This window comes from Asterias rubens, chromosome 7, assembly GCF_902459465.1.
Source record: "Asterias rubens chromosome 7, eAstRub1.3, whole genome shotgun sequence".
In the NCBI taxonomy this organism is placed as follows: domain Eukaryota; kingdom Metazoa; phylum Echinodermata; class Asteroidea; order Forcipulatida; family Asteriidae; genus Asterias; species Asterias rubens.
In genome coordinates, this window is record NC_047068.1 from 17,252,388 (window position 1) to 17,276,667 (window position 24,280).

Here is a 24,280-nt window from a genome sequence, read left to right on the forward strand (position 1 = left end):
AAATTAGTTTTCTATGTTTCTCATCCAACAATGACAATTCAGACAAAAATATTTCAAGGGATGTGTCCTACTATCTTCATCATTGCACCGTGTAAATTCTGTAATTATCATTTAAATTTTGGCAAAACCTTAAAACTAAAATACCTGCTATTAATATATTTATACAGCTGGATATGGACGTTAAGTATGTTCGTGAACACCCATACGTGCAATGGGAGTGGCTTGAAATGATAAATAGTTGCCGGGAAACCGCCGAAGATCTTAATCACCAGTTAACCCGAGGCGCCAAAAGCGCTCGAATGATCACCCAAGGAATCGCCGAGGTATGCTGTATTTTAAACATTAAACAAAAACAAGCTCAATAAGTCTTAATTTGAAGTAAAAACTGAACATGTTGATCAAATGAAATAATAATAGCTGTCTTAAAGGCACTGCAGTGGGTTGCACAATTATCTCGAGTATGGACGAGTTACTTGTCCTTACTTTGGACTACCTATAGCCATACATTTTTTTTAAAATAATATTATTTCCTGAATCTATTCCCAAGTTAGGACTAGTCCTAGAGCTCTTGGTGAAATCGACCCAAGGACACGATTGGAAACTTTATTCGTCCATTTTCCCATAAAGAAAATAGTACATCATATTAAAATTATGTCTCGACACTACTTTTAAATCCAACATTGTGGGAGAACATGCTGTCTTTTTCAAACGTACAAGTCCACTTTTTAACTTTTAACTTAAGTAAGCTTTTTCTGCCCTTTCTTTCTTTGTTTGTGTTTGGATAACCAGGAAGTCTATGAGAATGCTGCCATTGCAGCCGAAAAGCTGAATGAGTTTTTTGATGTGAAGGCAACTCCAGAACCGGAGTCAGACATTAAAATGTAAGTTTGGTGAAGATTCATTTCAGATCGAAATTCTCAAGTTATTAAAGTTTTGGAGGTAGTGTTTTCTGCTGGTCCATGATTGTAAAGGGGTAACCCTGTTTCAGTCCCAGGAGTAGGTGGCAACGGCCCTTGGATAAGAAAGTAGATTGATGTAGCCCACATTGAAGTTGACTTCACAGGTATTAATGCATAAAGAAAAAAAGAGCAAAACAAAACATAAAAACAAAAATCCTCAACAAATTTCTCAGTATTTTATTTAAAAATAAAAATAACGTTTTCTCATCAACTTTTAAAGGTCACCATCTCTGTCCAAGAAATCGCCTGCAAAATCGAGCAGCTCAAAGGCGAAAAAGTGCCGCGGTAAGCGTCACACAAAATCCAGCAAGAAACAACACACTGTAGCTGAAGACAGCACCGGGCGCTCATCACGCTCAAAGGATCATAACAAACGTTGTGTGGATGAAATAATTGGGAAATACAGTCGGGATATTTCAGTGGCAACAGTAGCACCTGAGTGTGACGTGTCTGTTAAGTCTGCTAAGCAGAAAGAGTTAGCACCATTAATAGTCCCCAGTGAGTTCCTACGACTTAATAATGGTACCCCAACCGTGAAGGCTGCTGAAACTTACAAATGTGAGAAGTTATCATCACATCGTTCTGAGAAAGGATTGTCTGATATGTCTTCCTACCCATTCGTTGAGGCTGCTGACTTGGAGCATGTCGTGTCCTGGAACGGGGCTAAGGTAGTGTTAGGCAAAGGTAGTACATCTATTGTCTCCCTGATGCGTAGTCGTAGCGATGGCACCCTACTTGCAGTCAAGAAGATGACGAGTGACCGAATTAGAGTGACATATGATGTCGACATGCTGACTGAAGTAACTGCACTGAGAGATGTTGGCAACTGTCCCTTCCTTCCGAAGCTTCTAGGACTCGTAGACTTCAGGTCCTTCGCTCTTGAGCTTCTTGGCGATGGAAGTCCAAACTCAGTGCAGAATTTTGATAAAGCGAGGTTTAGTAGTCGGAACCCGCTGAGCTGTGTGGAGTGGCTCCACGTGTGTCGTGATGTGACGGTTGGGTTGCAGGCACTACACAATGCTGGATGGACACATAATGACCTACATGCTGGTAATATAGTGGTGTGCAGGAATCCAGCTGGTTCCAAAGTGGCTTGGACAGGGAAGATTATTGATCTGGGATGTGCTCGGCGAATTGACCAACCAATTCTTCCAAAATCGCTGACCTACGCGGAGAAACAGGAAGTTTACAAGAATGCAACGCAGGTAAATACCATGGTTCTTGGTCGAAACGTGGGGTAATTTTTTTAGCTTGGTGTGACCCTTGGTTGAGGAGCACTTAAACAAACAACAACTTTTCTTTTTTTAAAACTTGTGGATGAGTAGCACCCTCTTTTGTAATTTGAAAAAATAAATGATCTTGATAATGGTTTAGCCATCTTGATTCTCTCCCATTCACATCAATGTAGCCGAACAGAGGCTGAATGCCAAATAGTTATGATTTCTTTCTGCACAGTGAAAATCAGCATCCACCACTATAGTTAGACAGAGGGAACATTACCAAGATGGTGGCAAAATAATGTCTTACTGGTTTGCATTTTATCCAGGTTGCTCCTGAGGTCGTCGAAGGTCTATCTGGCTTCACCGTCAAGTCAGATATATACAGTCTCGGCAGGGTGTTCGAGTCGACTGTAGCGTATGAGGTCGAGTCACTGTCTTCTGTCTTTAGGATTGGAACGGCATGCACGTCAAGTGACCCGGCGAAAAGACCCAAGCTGAGGTTTGTGTACAGGAAGCTCAGAACTTTGTGCCTACGGAAGACGGCTGAGGAGAAACGGTCTCCCTCACCCTAGACTGGTCCCTGTCCTTATCTACAGGACAGGTATTGGTTTTATATGTAAGTCAGATTCAACTGCGAATCTCCAGAACCGTGAATACCACGGAAATGATGCGAGGTCAAAGGTGATTATGGAAGAGGTCAAAGTGTGATGCCAGATGGTCATGATACCCTCACCCTAGCTCAATAAGTCAGAAACAAATAAACTTCTATCATCCCATTCATCACCACCCAGAACGGATTTACATGCGTTGCCAAATCATCCATAATTAAATGGCAATGGCCGAGCGGTTGTGAGCACCACCAAACTCAAGCTCTGCTGTATCTAATCAGCAAAATGTGGGTTTGAGTCGGTCACAGCACTAATAAATAATAATGGCATTGATGATGATTCCACACGTTTTTTTCTTTCCAAAACTAACAACCTTTTCAGAGTAGCGATAGGTTGGCAAAAAAAATACCCCAAAAATCATGTAAAAAAAAAAAAAAAAACTATTTATTTTTTAATTTTCTACTTTGTTTGTCCTAAAGCAAGACACTTAAGCATAGCTTCGTCCTCTGGATGGGACGTAAAGCTGTAGGTCCAGTGTGTTGTTATTAACACTATCAACACATGTAAAATACCTCAGTATATAAACACACCGCAAAGAGAAGGGGTTCGCCTCGGTGTGTCTGGTAGTGCGACTATCTTCAACTATGAGCTGCACTAGAAACAACAATAATAGTTTGCACGAGTGTCATTCTTTACTGCAGCTTGCAGTACATTGGGAAAAGGTTATGCCTCATTTAAATTCTTGATTTCATACTTTTTTTCAAAGCTAATATTAATAAACTTTCCAGAGGTTGATAGTGATAGGCCAAAAAAACTACACAAATAATGTGGGGAAAAAAAAGAATAATTACATTGTTGATGATTTCAAAACCTTTCCAGAGTAGCGATAGGTTGGCAAACAAAATTACAAAAAAAAACATGTTTAAAAAAAACCAAAAAAAAAACCTGCTAATTTGCACGAGTGTCATCCATTACTGCAGCTTGCAGTACATTGGGAAAACACAATACCTCAATTAAATTCCTGATTTTATACCTTTTTTCAAAGCTAATAACCTTTCAAGAGGTTGATAGTGATAGGCCAAAAAACTAAACAAATAATGTTGGAAAAAAAAGAATAATTACAGTGTTGATGATTTTAAAACCTTTCCAGAGTAGCGATAGGTTGGCAAAAAAAATACCCCCAAAATCATGTAAAAAAAAAATAAAAAAACTATTTATTTATTTATTAATTTTCTACTTTGTTTATCCTAAAGCTAGACACTTAAGCATAGCTTCGTCCTCTGGATGGGACGTAAAACTGTAGGTCCAGTGTGTTGATATTAACACTATCAACACATGTAAAATACCTCAGTATATAAACACACCGCAAAGAGAAGGGGTTCGCCTCTGTGTGTCTGGCAGTGCGACTATCTTCAACTATGAAGGCTGCACTAGAAACAACAATAACAATTTGCACGAGTGTCATTCTTTACTGCAGCTTGCAGTACATTGGGAAAAGGTTATGCCTCATTTAAATTCTTGATTTCATACTTTTTGTCAAAGCTAATAACCTTTCCAGAGGTTGATAGTGATAGGCCAAAAAAACTACAAAAATAATGTTGGAAAAAAAAGAATAATTACAGTGTTGATGATTTCAAAACCTTTCCAGAGTAGCGATAGGTTGGCAAAAAAAAATTACAAAAAAAACATGTTTAAAAAAAAAAAAACCAAAAACTGTTAATTTGCACGAGTGTCATCCATTACTGCAGCTTGCAGTACATTGGGAAAACACAATACCTCAATTAAATTCCTGATTTACTACCTTTTTTCAAAGCTAATAACCTTTCAAGAGGTTGATAGTGATAGGCCAAATAACTAAACAAATAATGTTGGAAAAAAAAGAATAATTACATTGTTGATGATTTTAAAACCTTTCCAGAGTAGCGATAGGTTGGCAAAGAAAATACCCCCAAATTCATGTAAAAATAAAATAAAAAAACTATTTATTTATTTTTTAATTTTCTACTTTGTTTATCCTAAAGCTAGACACTTAAGCATAGCTTCGTCCTCTGGATGGGACGTAAAACTGTAGGTCCAGTGTGTTGTTATTAACACTATCAACACATGTAAAATACCTCAGTATAACACACCGCAAAGAGAAGGGGTTTGCCTCGGTGTGTCTGGCACTGCGACTATCTTCAACTATGAAGGCTGCACTAGAAACAACAATGTTAATTTGCACGAGTGTCATCCATTACTGCAGCTTGCAGTACATTGGGAAAACACAATACCTCAATTAAATTCCTGATTTCATACTTTTTTTTCAAAGCTAATAACCTTTCAAGAGGTTGATAGTGATAGGCCAAAAAAACTAAATAAATAATGTTGGAAAAAAAAGAATAATTACATTGTTGATGTATACCTCAATTACCTCTGTTGATTTGACTTTCTTTTTCAAAAGCTTATAACCTTGCCAAAGGTTGTAGTGATAGCTTGACAAAATCGTCCGTTTTAAAGGGCCGTGGCCGAGCGGTTGGGAGCACCGAACTCAAGCTCTGCTGTATCTGATCAGCAGAGTGTGGGTTTGCGTCCCAGTCGTGACACTTGGATCATTAAACAAGACACTTAAGCATTGCTTCGTCCTTCGGATGGGACGTAAAGCTGTGGGTCCCATGTGTTGTTATAAAAACTATCAACGCATGTAAAAGACCTCAGTACACACTAATCGCAAAGAGAAGGGGTTCGCCCCGATGTATCTGAGAGTGCGACTATCTTAAACTATGAAGGCTGCACTAGAAGAACAACAAAATAATTTGCACGAGTGTCATTCGTTACTGCAGCGTGCAGTACTTCGGGAAAGGGTGTTATTCTTGATTTCATACCTTTTTTAAAGCTAATAACCTTTCCAGAGGCTGTAGTGACAGTTTGGCAAAAAAGTTACAAAAATAATGTTGAAAAAAGTAGTAGTTATATTGTTGATGATTTGACACTTTTCTTTTCTTTTCAAAGCTAACAACCTTTCCAGAATGGTGATAGTTTGGCAAATAAATTACCCCCCAAAAAAATAATGAGAAAAAAAACCTTTAAAAAAAACTATTTATTTATTTATTTATTTATTTTCTACTTTTTGAAAGCTAATAACCTTTTTCCAGAGGTTGTAAGTGATAGCGAAGCTAATGACGATGAAATTATTTAGCTCATACCAATTAGTAAACACAAAGGAAACTGTATTTATTCATCATTAATATTGATATTGTCGAAAACTAACGCCTTCGCATTTAATTAGTTTGAGCATTGAGTCAGATAAAAGCCTTGAAAAGCTATTGTGTCCATTTTATCCTTACAAAAAAATATTCGAGAGCCGATTATTGTTCCCAATGGGAGCTTGTACTTTTATACAAACATTACCGAAAGGGTAAAACATTGTGCATAAATAATAAGCTATCTTTTAAAAATTGAACTACGATTCCAGTTGTTTACTGCAAGAATCTTGAGAAAATTGGTTTTCAGAAACTTGGGCGGTGTAGGGACTAGAGGGTTAAAAAAAAACTATTAATTTATTTATTTATTCATTTTCTACTTTTTTGAAAGCTAATAACCTTTTTCCAGAGGTTGGAGTGATAGCTTGGCAAAAAATAACAAAAATAATGTTTTAAAAAAAATGTGTATATTTATTATACCTCAATTACCTCTGTTGATTTGATTTGATTTTTCAAAAGCTTATAACCTTCCAGAGGTTGTAGTGATAGCTTCAAAAGCTTATAACCTTCCAGCGGTTGTAGTGATAGCTTGAAACAATCGTCCTTGTTAAAGGGCCGTGGCCGAGCGGTTGGGAGCACCGAACTCAAGCTCTGCTGTATCTGATCAACAGAGTGTGGGTTTGCGTCCCAGTCGTGACACTTGGGTAATTAATTAAGCAAGACACTAAATCAATACTTCGTCCTTCGTATGGGACGTAAAGCTGTAGGTCCCGTGTGTTGGTATAAAAACTATAAACACATGTAAAAGACCTCAGTACACACTAATCGCAAAGATAAGGAGTTTCCATCTTCTTCTTATTTTTCTTCTTCTTTCTTCGAACTCGTCTCTACAGCATATCTCAAGATTGCAACCAAATTGGACCTTGAAACTCATTAGACATAATGAACCTTAAAATCAATAGGGCAACGACTTTGATGATGTCATGATGACGTCATCAGGTCCAGAATTACAAAAGAAATATAAAAAATAATCTTTGTAAAAAAGATCATGTCTACATGTGTGAGATTTTTACAATAACTATTGACATCATCGGACAGGTCGCGTATAAAGTTAAACAAACGCCATACAAAACATGACCCAATTTGATCTTTATTCCGGTTCAAACCAGAATACTCTAACTTTTCTTTGAAATATCAGGTATAATTATTTGCTGGTGATGTCAAATTACACCATGGCTCAAATTTCGCCTCGAAAGAAATGATATTCTAGGCCTACACCATAACGTGAGGCCATAATAAAGAGACTTGTAAGTTCCCCTCATTTTCATTAGGACTCTGTCTTTTAGAGAATGGGTGCATCACAAAACTTAATTTGACCTTGGAGGCCCTCTTTATACATTATTTCTAAAGCAATTCAGGTTTATTTGAGCAATGCTTTTGGTTGTATTTAGCTGAGATGCCTAACCACTGGTATATTATTTAATAAACTTCCATCTCGGTGCACTAAATACATCCTTTTTAATTTCGAAATAAACTAAAGACTCCATGTTCAAAGTCCAAATTGTGATCTTCAAATCTTCCAATACATAGGGTCCTTATTAAACTTGAGGGGAAACAATACAAGTCGATAACATTAAAATGTTGTCAAAATCCAAAAAAAATCAAATAGCGATGGTTTGTCGGTTTATTTTATGCAGAGAATGTTCAGTTCGCTTGCACATGGAAATGATATTATCAAAACAGCATTGAATGAGGGACAGGGCCAACATTATGGTGGCACATAAGTGCGATTTGATTGGAAGTCAAATTCCTTGATATTCCATTTCACATTATCATACACAGGGGTCAGGTCCCAGATTTATTTATCTATTAATTTTAAGGTATAAATTGGATGATGTGTGGTAAACTAGATAATGATATCAACCACCGGGTAGAGGCATTGGACACTATACTCAACATTGTTAGCATAACAAGTCACTTGGAAACGAGAAACAGAGAGCTGTTGATAGTAAAGAACATTTTAAGAAACGACCCCATCTGAAGTAAGGTATAACTTTTTTAGAAAGATGTGATTTCTAGCCCAAAATAGACCTCAGGCCTTTTGGGGGGCATCTGAAAGCACATCATTTTGTGCAACAGGGTGTTTTTTCTTTCATTATTCTCTTGCAACTTGCGATGACCAATTGAGTCCAAACTTCCACAATTTTTTTAGTTGTTGGGATAGGCCTTCACCAAGTGAGAATAATAGGTCCACTTGTCTTATAATCTTATAATTTGAAATGTAATATTAGTATTTAAAGTGTGGGTGTTTCCCAGCTATTTCCAATTTGGGTACCTTCTAAAAGCAAAACATGCTAGACATATCTTGGGTATATTAAAACGTCACTTAGATGTAAACGGTGTTTCTAAAAAATGTCCAGAAAATATTGTATAATCTTGTATGGTTTCAGGATTAATTTTGCTCATTCAAGCAATATTGACGTAAACAATAGGCTTTCACGCATTTAAGGTTTCTTTGGAATGTACACATCCATTTTGTTTAAAAGTCCAATGACGTCATGATTCAAATGTTGTCATACAAATACTTTTACACCATTTTAACGTGAAGTATTTATACTTGTATTCCTATTTCCATTAGGACTCCTTAACTATTAGAAAATGAGTGTATCACAAAATTGAATTTAACCTTGAAGCCCCTCCTTAAAATAATCAGTTCATGTTTATTTTGATTAATTTGGTCTTTATAAGTATTGAACATTCTTACGCTCATAAGAAGTAACTGTAATTGCGGTTATAAAACCATGTTTTTGTATAATATCTCTTTTGAAGGAGTTTTGCTAAATTTTAGTCGAGATGCCCAAAATGACTTAAACATTATTAACAAGAGCATAGAACGTTCAATACTAAAGGACTGCACTGTCATCTTCCAACTATTAATGATACCTTGAATAAAAATAAAATAAAAAAAACAAGTTGATGAGTCTATGTCTTGTGTGTCTTTAATAGGAGCAAGTGTTTGTATTTAAGTTCAGCCGATTACAGCACATGCGGTTCAGGCAACGCATTATGACATTAGGGCCTATACTGTTCAAAGAAGGAGAATTATTTTTCTTTTGACCTGTTACATTTAACACCACTCGCTAAGATAAGATTAATACTGAGAAGGAACAAAGCAGATACAAAATATTCATTGTAGATTGGAAGGAAGCTGTCACATTTCAGATCCACCACACTATTGAGAGAAAAACCATGTCTGTCGATTTTTAAGGGAGGTCTCGGCAGCAGGAGTTTGGTCAAAACGAAAATGAATTAAACTTAATATGAAGCCCATCCCCCCCCCCCCCTATAATAAGGGCTATCCCGGATTGACACACTATACAATCAGACAATTTATGATGCAACCTAAAAATAAGTGTAACTGAACTGTTGGAAAAGTTGGCACTATCACCATAGTTCTTATCCAAACGGACCATCGCCATCACACTTTTCATCAACAAGATTTAATAATAGCCTACACTATTATGGTTATTGATTCGGGGGGGGGGGGCGGGGGCAATGTACATAAATCCCGAGTGTTAAAACACATCGCACCACCTTTGCTAATGTTTTCGAGAAAGCACCGCTTAAGCAGTCAATATTTTCTGTTAAGTTGTGCGCATTCATACCTGCTTAGTTGTATTATATGACTAAATGAAACAAGAGTTTGGTACAAGTATTTTTTTAAAGCACATGGCGGGTCAAATGGACAACGAGCAATTTTCAAAGTTATCAGTAGCTAACCAAAGTACACCGCCTTGACTTCAAAACAGCAAAAAAGTACAACACAGTGTCTACCAAATGATACAAAAATAGAACTTGTTCTTGGTGCTTCGATAAATATTTTTATAATAGAGAAGTTTGAACTTTAATTAATTGGTGGAAAAGTTGGGACTGCAGGCAGAGGGCGCTATACAAGCATGCCACGCGTTCGGGCTTTCCGGTCTGGTTCATCGGCTCGGGAAGAGTCGATAACATAAGAAATGAACAGCAACCAGTGATGAATCATCAGACGAACCATGACGTAGTGGTCATTCATTGCAACTCCACACTAAAAGCCGACAGCCAAATGTAAACAACTGCATAATTCCACAATTTTGTACGAGTTTTCTCAGTTCTGGAGAAGATTTGTAAACCAGCCCGATGTGGTCTAGTCTGATGTCTAACAGGATGCCTAGAGGAGACTGCGATATGGCAGATTCAGGCTCTTTTGATGATGAGGAATTCGGAAACGAGAACGATTTGACAGATGGGTGGTACGATAACGGTATGTACTGAGTCTGTAGGACAATTACTTATTCACTATTGATAAGGCGTAACGTATTGACAATGGGTAATCCGTCCATTGAATAGCACTGTATGATCCGTCTGCCTATTTCTTCTTTGTTAGTTACCGTCTGTCCATTGGGCTATTTAGATAGATTATCATGTTTTACTAAATTACTTATTCATTGGATGAACCAACGCTAAGAAAACTAAGAAAACATAAAAATGAAAATAAATCTATTTGCCAAATCTATTCTTCTAATTTAATTAAACCAACCATGGAGCAATAAAACTATCCGAATCGTAATCTGATTATCAAATTAAAATAAATCATGATTAATTTAACCACCCCCTAAAACTTTCTACTGCAGTAGTATGATTTTACCTTACTTAACTTAGTAAGTTAGTGCGGCACCATTTGACGCAATGAGATGTTGAGTGATCCCGAACTGGTCAAGGGTAAGTTGCCCCCCCAAAGAAGATTTTGGTAACTGCGTCTCCTCAAAAAAACAAGATGACTGCACAGTATTTACAGGAATTTTTTTTTACATATTCTTATTATTTTACATAAATATTTTTTGCCCCGGCACTCCAATTCTAAAGTTAAGAAGTTTTAACAGTGTTTTTCAACCAACATTTTCAAACAAAAAAATGTTCAATTTCTCAGACAACCTTCAGGAAAACGGCCATCATTTATTTGCTGATGATGATTGGCACCTTATTTTGGGTTTGTTGGTTTAATGGGTGTTAATCTTCACATTTATCAACAGAAATTGGTAATAATGAGAAGTGATATAATTATTTTGCTATTGCAAAGTTGAAGTGATCCCGAACCGGTCAATGATCCCGAACTGGTCAATGATCCTGAACTGGTCAAATGACTGACATACATCATTCATGTTTTGATTACAAAAGTTTCAATTACTACTTACTTATTAGCCAAATTAATATTGTGAAAATTTATGACTCCCCCCCCAAAAAAAAAAAGAAGAAACAAAATATATATATATATATATATATAAATATTTTTTTGTTGTTATTATTATCTAGTGAGTTAGTAGGCCCATACTATGACTATTGTACAGTTTGTTAATTGTTTGTTTGTGTGGAAATGGTATACATTAACCACAAGGGAAACTGACTGTGTCAAATTTTGTTTGTTCAACCCAAAATCATTTAAAATTTACCCAGTAAGTTTCCCTTGTGGTTTATTATTTAGAATCTGATTCAAAGTTTGCATCCCTTCAAATTAAGGTGATCCCTTTGCCACCTAAACTTGGGTGTGATCCCTGGCTATTATAGCCCCTTTGCACGCTCGTCACATGTGGCAACTGTGTCGCGCTCACCATTTTGGTAGTCAATAGGTTTACATGTAAACGCTGCATCGCCTAAAATGCGCATTTGACTGAATAGTGCACAGTGACAAGATTATTCTGATGAAGACGTCAGGTTAATTGGGTCAATACAGCAGTTAACATTTCTGGCTTTTGATTGGCATCCGAAACAATAACTTAAGATATGGACAAAGTAGGAAGACGATCAACAAGGGATATCTATACCTCAGTTGGTAGAGCACTGGCATTTTGGACCGGAGGTCATTGGTTCAAATCATGGTCCAATAAACTTTTACTTGGTCAAGGAATCTTCACAAATTCCATTGTAACATGTTTGTAGCCCAAACACTAAGCTTGGTTGTTTGTGTATCCCATTTAAATGCGAGTACAAACAATTTTCATTCAATTAAAATCTAAACTATGCAATTTCTATTAATAGATCTGCACTTGGCTGCTGAGCTTGGAAAGACGTTACTAGAGAGGAATAAAGAATTGGATGATAATCTACAAGCAGCTCAACAGGAGAAAGAAGAACAAACAATGCAGATTGTGGTAAGTTTCAAAACAGTAGTACGGACTCAAACTTAATAAGTAGGCCTTGAAATAACCAACAGCAACTGGTGCCCTGTGCTTTTGATGTGATGCCCTCTGCAAGGTTTCAATACATACTTACATTTTCCCCATATACGAGTAAGTGTTCCTTGCCAGAGGAAGTTGCTGTGCTCATTCAAGACCAAAGTTCACTTAAACAGCTACCTGAGCGGAATGTTTTCAACAGAAATGGTATTTTTACTTGTTTATAATGCATTTGTTCACCATTTTAATGTAATTTTGATATGTGTACACTTCTGAACTTTTCGTAATTATCGAGTAAAAAATCAAGCCCCTACCTAAAGGTTTTTTGAAAAACTAAAAACACTTCTGCCGTTGAGAGCGGGCGTCAAAGGACAATGCCGCTGACGTCATTTGTGGGAGTTTGCTTTGTTATACATCCACGCTGCAACAAAGCGGCTTTATCTACTTATGACGTTTTGTGAGTGATTACGTAACGGGGCTTTTCGCAAATCTCGCAGAAAAGCTCTGGACAAGGGCATACAAAATGATTGTTTTTTTTACACAATTGAAACCTATTTATAATCATATGACTCGATTTCCTTATTCATCGAAAACATTTTAAGTGGAATTCAGCAAAGTTCACGACTTGACATTTTCGTTCAAGCAGGTCTTTAAAATAGAGATCTTTAAATACTGAACTACTGTAGCAAGGCATACCAATTTAGTATGCTTTGCTAAAAACTCTTCGCTATACATGTAGGGTGCCATAGGTGCAGGATTCTGTGGTCAGCAGAGCCATACTGTAGAATTGGTCTGTTGACTTTATGTAGTGGAGAATTTCTCTTAACCCTTTTACAAAGGTTTTAACCCTTGTACAAAGGTTAACATTTTTATCCCAGGAACAATTTACATCACTTTCATCATGTTCATGGTTTTAAATGTAAGCTGTTAAACCAGGAAATAGTATCACTTTATGTTTTCCTAGTTAGTACTGTTTTGTGCAGTACAATGTATTGTTTTAATATAGGTAATATTTTATTTCACTTCTGTTTAGGAAACGACACATAAAGAAGAGGATGTGTTACGGTGTAGTTTAGGAAACATGATCATTTTATCTTGCAATGGAGAGATAAAAGTGTTGAAAGTACATTTCAACTGACCACAGACATACTATAAACTTTCAAAGTCTGTGCTGTGTGTTAGCAAGTCCACTAACAATGTACCGTTTGTCTAAAAAAAATATGCACTTTTGAAATGGCTGCCGAAAAAATATATATGGTTCTGGGGGAAAATGTAGAGATGTATGGATAGCTTATATGGACTCAACTTTCATATGAAGTTCGAAAATAATTCATGCTTGGGTGAGCACTGCGCACTGAAGAATAAAGTTTAATTGTCTCACACTCAAAAATAAATAAATGAATTTCTAAAAGTTATTGTTCAAATCTGAATGTGAAGAAATATTATCAAAAACAATGTAGGCCTACATTGGTGGCCTACATTGCACAGTTTTTAGTAATAGTAGACCACAGAGCAATTTGAGAAATGGTGTTAATACTAGCCCATAGCAGTTTTTACTATAATGTTAATGGGCTAGTGTTAAAGGTGAGCCTTGGAAGACTAGACAAAATGTTTGGCCTTGCATTCCTTGAAAAAGGCCACAGAAGAGCTCTTCAGATCTTCTGCCAAGCACCCAATAGAATTTCGGTGCAAACAGCTGAAATAAAGACACTGGACACTATTGGTAATTGTCATAGACCAGCCTTCTCACTTGGTGTATCTCAACATACATGCATAAAATAACAAACCTGTAACATTTGAGCTCAATTGGTTGCCAAAGTTGCGAGATAATAATGAAAGAAAAAAACACCCTTGTCACACCATAAAGTGTCACACAAACTTGTGTGTTTTCAGATGCTCGATTTCGAGACGTAAAATTCTAATTCTGAGGTATCGAAATCAAATTCGTGGAAAATTACTTCTTTCCTTGAAAACTACGTCACTTCAGAGGGACCCGTTTTTTTTTTACAATGTTTTATACTATCAACCTCTCCCCATTACTTGTTACCAAATAAGGCTTTATGCTAATAATTATTTTGAGTAATTACCAATAGTCTCCACTGCCTTTCTTCCCTACTGCGTGACTGAACAGTAATTCTATAATGTGATCTCATTCTGGTAGTCATTACACTGTCCTCACTTTCCAATCAAGAACACTACATCATTAACAAAGACAGGTTCATACAATGCGCCTCGCATCATGCAACCCAAATACTTGCATGCATCACTGCTTCTTCACCAACTGTTTAACATCCAAAAACGCATTCAAAACAGATGTGATGGAACACACACCCAAAGTACAGACTTACTTGATCTCAGCATGCCCACACATAACCTCCACTTGGAGTGCTAAAACGATAGGCCCTACAATTGCACATTCAAATATGCAGGTTACAAATTTCTCAGTAGCTTGACCCATTTTTCTTACTTGGAAGTTCTCTATTCATCAATTTAAATGTAACCTCAAGTCATACGTATTTTCATCTTTATAGTGTACCTCTCTGAAATAACTACCCTTGCAGCGCATTGTAACCATTGGAGAAATAGGCTTTATAATGTTTTATAAAGAAAGACAGTTCTCTTTGACAAAACTCTACCTGGCAAGAAGACCACAAACCAAATATATATTGATACCACACCATGCAATGCTGCAAATCCTACAATTATATAATATTATTTTTATAAAATTAAAGTCACCTGAAAATAAAAAATTTTTCTTTCAAACATAAGAGTATATGCTTACGAACAATAAAACAATTTTTTTAGTAATTGTTTGTCACGATTTATATCTTTAAAAAATATAAAGTTGTTAGGGGGGGCTGACTCCGCCTACCCCTTTTGTGACGTCAATTGAGGCAGACTTTGCCTGCAATGGGTATAGTAAACACACGTGCAAAGTACATGTACGTCCAAGTCGTGAGTTGGTACATTTCAAAAAGTGTTTTTCTGCATTCAGCAGCAATACACCTGGTCGGTACAAATAAAGTAAAAAACTGTATAATGTGTAGGCTTTTGCAAAAGAAATGTAAATTAAATTTTCCTTTGTGCTTTGAACTCCTGGAGGGTTTTTCTCAGGATCCTTGCTCCTCCCAAAGAGAAATAATTAAAAAATAACAATATTGTAATGTCAATTGCTGTGAACATTCTTGTTATTTTATCTGGATGCAAAGAGAGTAAGCCCGTTGGAGGCAATTTTTTGCTGCCCACAATTGACTAAAAAATTACTTTTTTTCCCCTTTTTTTTTCCCTTTGTTTACCCAGTACCTTGAGAAGCAACTTCAGATTTTACGAGACGTAACGGAATCCAAGGCTAATATCTACGAGCAGCTTGACCTCAACGCTCAGGAAACAGACAAGGTCAATCAGAGACTACAACATGATCTGCGCACCGCACAACAAAAAAATATCAGGTACCCCAACACTTGCTCTTGCTAAATCATTTGCGTGTTTGATTTGAATATTGTCTGAAACAACGATGTGCTTGATGACAAGTTACTGCTTAAATTTCAATTCCTCAGACTACAGTACATTATATTTACAGTTGCTTTAATGAGTGCGTTCGATTAGCTTCCCCGGGTCGACCCTGCGGTGCTCATTCGCCAAGAGATAATCGTACGATCACTCGCCCTCTCGTGGTGACATCATGCAACTCAGGCCAGCCCCAAGTGACCCGTTTCACAAGCAGGGCACTGGGGGCTGACCCGGGTGAGCCCCTGGAATGACATCAACGCGAATACCAATGACTGGGGGCAGGCCGGGGCTGACCCGGGAAGCTAATCGAACACACCAAATGAATGTATGTTAGCACATTGGTACTATCGGTTTGCTAGGATCTAAAAGTGAGACTTTGCAACTTTCTAATATGTACAATTGCAGAACTACATGTAATGGGGGAGGGTGTGGGAGATCATCAGGGTTTGACCTCAACTTTCTCAGAGATTAGCCACCAGGACCAGTTTTACCTTTTCATTTCATGGGTCCGTCAGCGTTTGCACTTGTCCATAATTCATATTATAAAAATAGCCATGCTTTTGAAAACTGAATTTAGCTAGAGCTGGACCACTTGGAGTGAATTATGATTGGTCCTATGTAGCACCACGGGCTGAAAATTGAAGTACTGTATGTACTGGATGCCATTTCAGTAAGCCAACACTTCAAATGATGCAACAAGTGCAGACAACAAACATTGCTATCGCTGATATAACAAAATCTTTGCTTACTAAAATGGGCTTTGAAGTTGAGTTACACTCAAGGTTGTGGTGGCTGAGGTCCTTAGTGTGAACAGGTTTTCCACAAGGTTTCTCAACACTTCCTTGTTTGTGTTTCCAGGATTGACAACTAAACTTGCAAAGTCCGAGGTTTATGTCAATAAACTATAACAAAGGACTCCAACTAGGATTCTTAAGGGACCATATTTAAAAAGATTTTTTTTTATTACGCCTAAATGGAGGGTATTTTATATTTGTGTTTCCTCCAAAAACTATAATTGACCATAAAAACTTACTTCGTAAAGAAAGCTGGAAAGCTGTTGATAAACATCGTCTTAGAGAATGATTGTTTTAAAACCCATTTGAATCTGAGAAAGGCTTCAGGCATGAATGACTTTTCCAGGAACCCGAAAGCACACATATCTTTGCAACAAGGGTACAGATTTTTCTTTTATTGTTTACCAATTACAAATTGTGTCAAATTTTTCAAAGGCTTGCTATTTTAGTTACATGTTGGGATACACCAAGGGAGGATGCTGGTCTTTGACTTTACCAAAAGTATACTCTGCCTTTAAAATCGATACAGTCGCCATTACATGTGTGCCCTCTTAGGCCCCGAAGTTAGCTCTAACCCTAACCCTAACCCTAACCCTAACCCTAACCCTAACCCTAACCCTAACCCTAACCCTAACCCTAACTCTGCCTTTAAAATCGATACAGTCGCCATTACATGTGTGCTCTCTTAGGCCCCGAAGTTAGCTTTTTGAAGGACACAGTAATTTTCCTCAAGTAAGGGTTCCTTCTATCTTCTCTGATAATGAAAATACAAATTTGTGTTGGATCTTTACATAGGGCACCACAGGAAAAGCGCAGGGCACAGCGGTAATTTCTGTGGGTTATATCAAGGCCTGCACTGAGTACAAAATGTAATTTTACTTTGAAAAAATGGAAACCCTAACATATCGTTGTATTGTAGGCCTACAGTGCATTAGAAACCCTCCAATGAACACACTGTGGTTATCAAAATAACCCATGTTCTGTACATTTGTGCTTTCTAGCCGGTTGACTTGACCACCATTGGCTTAATTCAATCAATCAAAACAATTTTTGAATGATATGGAAATCATTTTTGGAACCCGCTGAGTGCAATGAATAGAGTGCTATGTTTGTCCAGCGCTGATGTGTATTAACCTGTACTTGATGAAGGCCACAAAGCTTGAGTGGATTTGAAAAACAACAATTAGTGTTTGCACATGAGGGACCTTTGGTTGATGCTAATCAGATGTGTCTGTGGACTATAGAGTGACCTTTTAGTACAGTATCAAACCTACAGTTTCTGTGTTGTCAATATTGTGTTTTATTCAGACGGCAGCAAAGGGAACTTAAGAAGGATACTTGTAGATTTAACCTATTTGTTACTGAATTATTGGGACACAAACTACCACTGGTGACCGCTTTGTTTGACCACTCAAGCAAAGCAAATAGGGGAGGCCTATTCTTACACAACTGAAAGCTGTCATTCAAAAGCAATTTTTACAAATTCCATTATCTCCTTGAAGAAAAACTTCTTACTAGTTGAATTCCGTTTTATGTATAATCCCAAAATCATTAAAATTTATCAATGAAATGTCAAAACAAAATTACCTAAGTGTGATCTGTAATCACATTTGTTTACTTAATTTGTTTTTACTAGAACTAAATCTGTGACCTCTGACCCAAAATGAGGTCTCTCTATTTTGTCAATATCTTTGTTAATGAGTGTAGAAGTATCCACTGTTGACTGTTACTTATAGTAACTTTGTTGTGTTTTTGTTGTTATTAAAGACTGAATGAAACCAACGAGCTCCTTGAAGCCAAGACACAAGAGCAGCAATCTCAGATCCAGCAACTCAAGACAGTTGAGCGAGAGAGACTACGAGAAGGGCGGAGACAAAAGAAGATCTTAGAAGCCCTGGGTGCTAACTCGGGATCAGCGCATCCTCTACGTCGCGCCCGAAGTCACGACTTTGGCGTGGCAAACTCCGACATGCTCCTCGATGAACAACTTGTCAACATGCACAAGACGACAAAGAACCTCCAGGAGAAGGTGACGCTGAAAGATCAACGGATTCACGATATGGAGGCGGAACTCTCCGTCCTCTTGAAAGAGAACAAGTTGTTGGAGGAACGGCTCAAGGAAGTTGAGATTAAGAATCGCATGGAAGACATTAAGAAGGATTACAAGTCCTTAAGCAGCTCGAATGATGCGGTGTGCAAGTACTGCGATAGTTTGATCAATGCAGACTTTGAGGCGATAGTTAGCGAGGGAGGAAGGACCAAGGGGGCAGGGGGGTCTCGCGGCAGCCAAGAGCTGACCGTTATCTCAGAGCAGGAGGGCTTACTGAGTCCAGAAGGAAGCAATCAACTCATGGGACACCCTAAAACGGAAGGCTTATCTCTCCTAGGCGAGATCGACGCTCAGTATAACTCACTCATGGACAGGTATAACTCGCTCCTTGTGAGAAGTAGATGTAGCTCCATCCGGGATGAGACTATCCGTCCACGCGCTCTCAGTATTCGTAAGAGAAACGAGGCGAGTGTACAGACGTATCAGGGGACCCCACCCCAGCCGAGCCCAGTCGATTCCATGTTTGAGCACGGACCACCAGAATACAAGAAACTCTTTGGGGAAATATTTGAGATTTTGCACCGGCCACAGTATCTACAGCAGGAGGCTGTAGGAGCAACTGGCCAAAGCTAAAAATTACAGAAAAGTTATTTTTGTCGCAGTCTAGCACATTATTCCATGTTTAATCAAAGGAGACGGGTTGAAACAGTGTGCCCCCACCTTTGTTCTTTCTACTTAATTTTTTATTCTGGCACTCTACCAACTGAGCTAGCAAGCCTTATGTTGAGTCCTTGTTTGGGCTGGCAATATCTTTGTACGGGGAGCCTTATTGACTATTGACCGACTGATGCCACGCTCACCATGTTGGTGGTCAATAGGCTTACGTGTAAATGCTGCGTCACCTAAAAATGCGCACTTCACTGAACAACACACGTTGACATTGACCACCAAAATGGCGCATCCAAGGATATTATGATGATGACATCAGGTGAAATGGGTCAATAGGGAAAACCGTATAGGGCTGGATAGCTCAGTTGGTAGAGCGCTAGTACATAAATCTGGAGGTCCAGGCCTGGAGGTCTTTGGTTCAAGTCCCGCTCCAGTCAATGTTTTTAATCAAACACAAAACCACTTATAAATTTACCCAATCAGTTTCCCGGGTGGTTTATTTCTTAGAATTTTATTTGTAATGTTTGAACGGTTTTACAAGAACTTTTATCACAAGAGAGCGATACACAGGTGTACGCTATCGGGACTTGTCAGTCAAAGTTCATATGAGTTTGAATACAAATCTGACATGTTGATTACGTTTCTTTGCTAAAATGTACTCAGTTAATGGTTCGGAAGAAGCATGCCTTTTTTTCCCGTATGGCAAAAAAAATTGATGCTACAGTGGCAAAGCAACTCTGTGCTCACTCTGCAGAATTGCAAGGACAGTATTGGTTTAGCTTCTGCGTGCTCAATGTTGCTAAACATATTTTAAGTGTTGCTTGGAAATTTGGCGCTTACCCTGTAAGATGTGATAAGTAGCGCCTTGAATTAGCCCCAATGCTAATGCTCAAAGTTTTTCTTTATAATTGTGTTGTTGTTTTACATTTTCAGCTAGTTTATTGTTTTGTAAGAATACATTGTACTTGTTGAACTAAGTTTTAAAATGCATGGAAAAACAGGGTTCGTAAAATCAATAAATTACCTGCAAATTTATAAATTTTTGCCTGTATTCTTTTCAATGTGCTGTAAAATTTTGGTGTGTTTCTTTTTAAGAGATAGAGATGCTTTTCTTGTTTGTATGTACAATGTAATTTAAATTTAAAACAAATCTTGTATAATGCTTCTTTGTCCAGCCAAAGAATATTTGGATGTTGTAAATGACTTGTAATTTTAAATCTTTAAGTAAACAAAAATATTGGGAATGTAAATACTTGTAAATCTACAAATGCTTTCTAATACATCTAATACGCTCTGAAATCAAATTTGCCATACAAGCACAGGGCATTGTTATATCTCTCAGGTTAAAGGTTATTTGTAAATCTAGCATCTGAAAAGATGACTGTTGGTTGACCTACTTCCAAGTTCATATTATTGTGACACTTTTCGGTGGAAAAAACATTGTGTGTTTGTGGATTGTGCACTCGCGCATGGTACAGTGAACAGCAAAAATAGCGTCTGGCATGAGATGGTGAATAGACCAATTAGATTTTGGCTTTCAATCATGAATATGTATGAGGTCTAGTTAAGTGCAGGCCTTGAACTTTGCTCTTGAAGGGGTACAACAATTTTCCTCTGATAGGGGGCACTCTTAACATTAATATAATATGCAGAAAAATGTACGTACATGTACCTTCCATAGGGCAACACCAACCACAGCAAAAGTGTATGACACCACAGCAATTTCTGTGGTTACCATGGTTTGATTAGCATTATTTGTTTCTAGGTCAAATGTTTTTATACTTCATACAATTTTACCTCCATGATACATGTACTAGTATTGTGAGATTGGACTCTTGCATGTCTGGTCTCAACAAATTTATTGTGGTTTTCACTATAATGGACTTGCTATCATGGCTATACACACATACAAGTCTTAGACAGCAGCAGTGTCTGATAGGTTCTGCAAACATTTACTAATGTGATAACATGGATTATGATAACATGTTTGCAAACTGCTTACAACCAAAATAACCTGTTGTTAGCCTGAAGCGAGTATTCAGAGCAAGACTAGAACAATGAAATGTTCAACAAATTATAACTCAAGTCCAACAGTTGCTAGGTTGCAGGAGAGAGAGTTGTGCATGCTAAAATAGTTTTTGTCCACTGAGACGAAAATTATGTTGTAAACTTATGTTAAAATAGAGCACCTTAGCAGGTAATATTTTAATGGAAGCTACCATCATTAAAGGCAGTGGACACTATTGGTTAATTACTCAAAATAATTGTTTGCATAAAAACTTACTTGGTTACAAGTAATGGAGAGCTGTTGATAGTATAAAACACCTTTTATACTGCCAACCTCTCCCCATTACTCGTTACCAAGGAAAGTTTTATGCTAATAATTATTTTGAGTAATTACCAATAGTGTCCACTGCCTTTAATTTTCCTGTTGTTTGTAGTTGCAAGTAGGCATTTTGGTTCAAGCTAATAACAGCCACTGTAGACTCTATGGATCATTGGGTCCTACTGTCTGCTGACAAATGACAATTATATACAAGGTCTTTGGGATTGTTCACATACAAACCTAAGACCAGCTCAATATACTAAGAATGCATTAATAGCCAATTAACGTACAGACCAAGGTTATTTCTTCCCCATCAATTGGCTGTAGATTACTAAAAACCTATTTCCATTTCTCTCTCTCTCTCTCACACACAAATGAACTCTACCATTTACTTTATTGTCTCCATTAAAATTAACAGCAAATTAAAAATTGATAGATGCTGGTACTGGTAGTAAAAAAGGAAATTAGTATTGGTGGAAATACTGGAGGCCGCTCATTCTTTTCTTTCTTCCTCATTTTGTGTATAAGGGAATGATGGAAGTATCTTCCATTATAAAATTAAGGGATTTTTACAATGGAGTGTGTCTAGTCTAGTTTCAAGAAGTAGATTTTTCTTCAAACCTGTTAAGCCCGGCTCATAGTCCCTGCGCTTGCAAATGCGAAGCGAATGTTAACGCCTCAAATTCGCAACGAATAATTTGCAGCAGTTCAACTCTGCTCAACTCACTTACAAATATCGCTGCGAAAGGAGGCGTCAAACTTACGCCAAATTCGCATTGCATTCGCATTCGCTGGAAGTATGAACCGGGCTTTACTCTTTTAGAGTTTTAGAAGTACTCTCACTTCACAAAACCCTATACCTTATGGTAGCTCAACAACCAAACTGTTGGAATCTGTTTAAGGTGCGTTCGTTTAGCTCCCCTGGGTCGACCCCAGTGTGTGGCGGGGTTTTTTTTTCCATGACGAACGTGGGTATTATCTGCACACTTTCGTCCTAGGAAAAAAAAAACGCCACACGACAGGGGTCGACCCAGGGAAGTTAAACGAACGCACCCTTTTAATAGACCAGTTCTCAGTACAACAAAATCAAACAAAACATGCAGTTGGAGAACTTGCAGTTTGAGAGATAGGACAGTAAGGTAGGGAATTGAAAATGGGATCTCGCTATGGCCAACTGACTTTAGAGAAATAGGTAGTGTTCGAGTGACAGCCATTTACAAGTAATATTAAAGCCACCAATTGATTTGCACATGGCCTAAGCCTTCATAAGTTTTGTTGTTGTGTTGTAAACATAGCAAATGTAACTGTCTATAATTCTTAAACTTGCTTGATGCCATTCTTTGAGGTGCCTTAATCATAGTGCTTCTTCTAGCTTGTTTACCCACAAACAAGCATATACAATGTCCCACCTGTTGTTTTTCACTCTAGCCAGTAAGGCAGGTCCTGTTGATTCAAAACGATTGAGTTTTGTTTAATAAGCTCAGTCAATTGATAAAATGAATTCTTAATTAGTTTTACAATAATGTATCAATGCTCTTTTTCTTGTGCTCTGGTCATTGGACCAATACCATTCCTGTAATCTTTCTCAGCTCCCTGGGGAGGGTACAGCCCTGAGCTGCTGTATTGCTTTAAAGGCTTTTTCAGACACAACATCAACCTCTACCCTCGCAGGTACCCATACCCCTGGGTGGAGAGAAGCAATTATAGTGAAGGACAGGAGTTTCATAACCGGGATTCGAACCCACAGTTTCTTTCTGTTTATGGCTCTGTGCAGACTTACCCTAAAGCTCTGTGGTCATTGCTTTTGTGTGGTGGTTGGAATATTAATAATAATAATCAAAGTCTTATGTGTCCGTATCCGCCAATGCAGGCGCTCATGTCGTAGACTTTCTGTAAAGGCTCTTTACAGTTGGTGGGATGTTGTACGTGTGTAGCGGGATAGTCATGTTTGTGGGTAGAAATCTATAAACACCAATACTTCATGATTTTATTAATTTAAACTTTCTTATGTAGTAATTGTGACTTAAAACTGGTGCTCTAGATGTTTATGTGTTTTTCTTGGATTTTCAATTTTTTATTAACAGTGCATAGTGTAATGACATTTAAAAAGATAAATAATTTATAGATTGCTAGCTTAGGATTGTAGCTTCATAAATACTTTGTCAGAAGAAAGGTTGAAGTGTCTTTACTTGTTTTTATTTGTATGCAAGGAGTTTTTGTTCCCAAACTTGTGTACCCTTTATGTGCCAGCCTTCCACGTTTAGAGTCTTCTAGCGTGTGCAACAGTTTCTTTTAAATGACACTCAAAGTACATTACAGTATTTTTAGCAACTCCGTTTTATTTCTAGATGTGCAACAGATATTTGTAAATTTTATATATAATATGTTAACAAGTGAATGGAATATGGAAAATATAGCGCTTAATTATGCGTCTCGTATTCAACGTTAAGGCAGAGTTTGATACGGGACGCAGATTTGCTATGTTTACACTATTCAAAAAGCTTGCATGTGATAACAAATATATCTTCAAGCAAATTTGACATAACTTAAAATAGCAGAATATAGTATTGTATTATTACACAGGGTGTGATATGGACCGTGAAATGTGGTGTCATATCACACTGTTGTTGTCATGGGCATGGCACGTACTGACCAATCAGAACTTAGGATTAAAGTTCACTTGAAGATAAAACGTTTATATGTAGCAAACAATTCTGTTTTATTAAGAGCTATATTTAAAATGTTAAGTGCAT

The 24,280-nt window shown here is 37.5% G+C and overlaps 1 protein-coding gene across 1 annotated transcript; it reads left to right on the plus strand.

The window, feature by feature from the left end:
* The first annotated feature begins 10,041 nt into the window (after positions 1–10,041).
* On the plus strand, positions 10,042–19,194 carry LOC117292701 (cerebellar degeneration-related protein 2-like). Its single transcript, XM_033774841.1, has 4 exons — positions 10,042–10,269; positions 12,042–12,154; positions 15,479–15,627; positions 18,250–19,194. The coding sequence occupies exons 1-4, from the start codon at positions 10,146–10,148 to the stop codon at positions 19,163–19,165; spliced, it is 1,302 nt and encodes a 433-aa protein (XP_033630732.1). The 5' UTR covers positions 10,042–10,145; the 3' UTR covers positions 19,166–19,194.
* Positions 19,195–24,280: the final 5,086 nt, after the last annotated feature.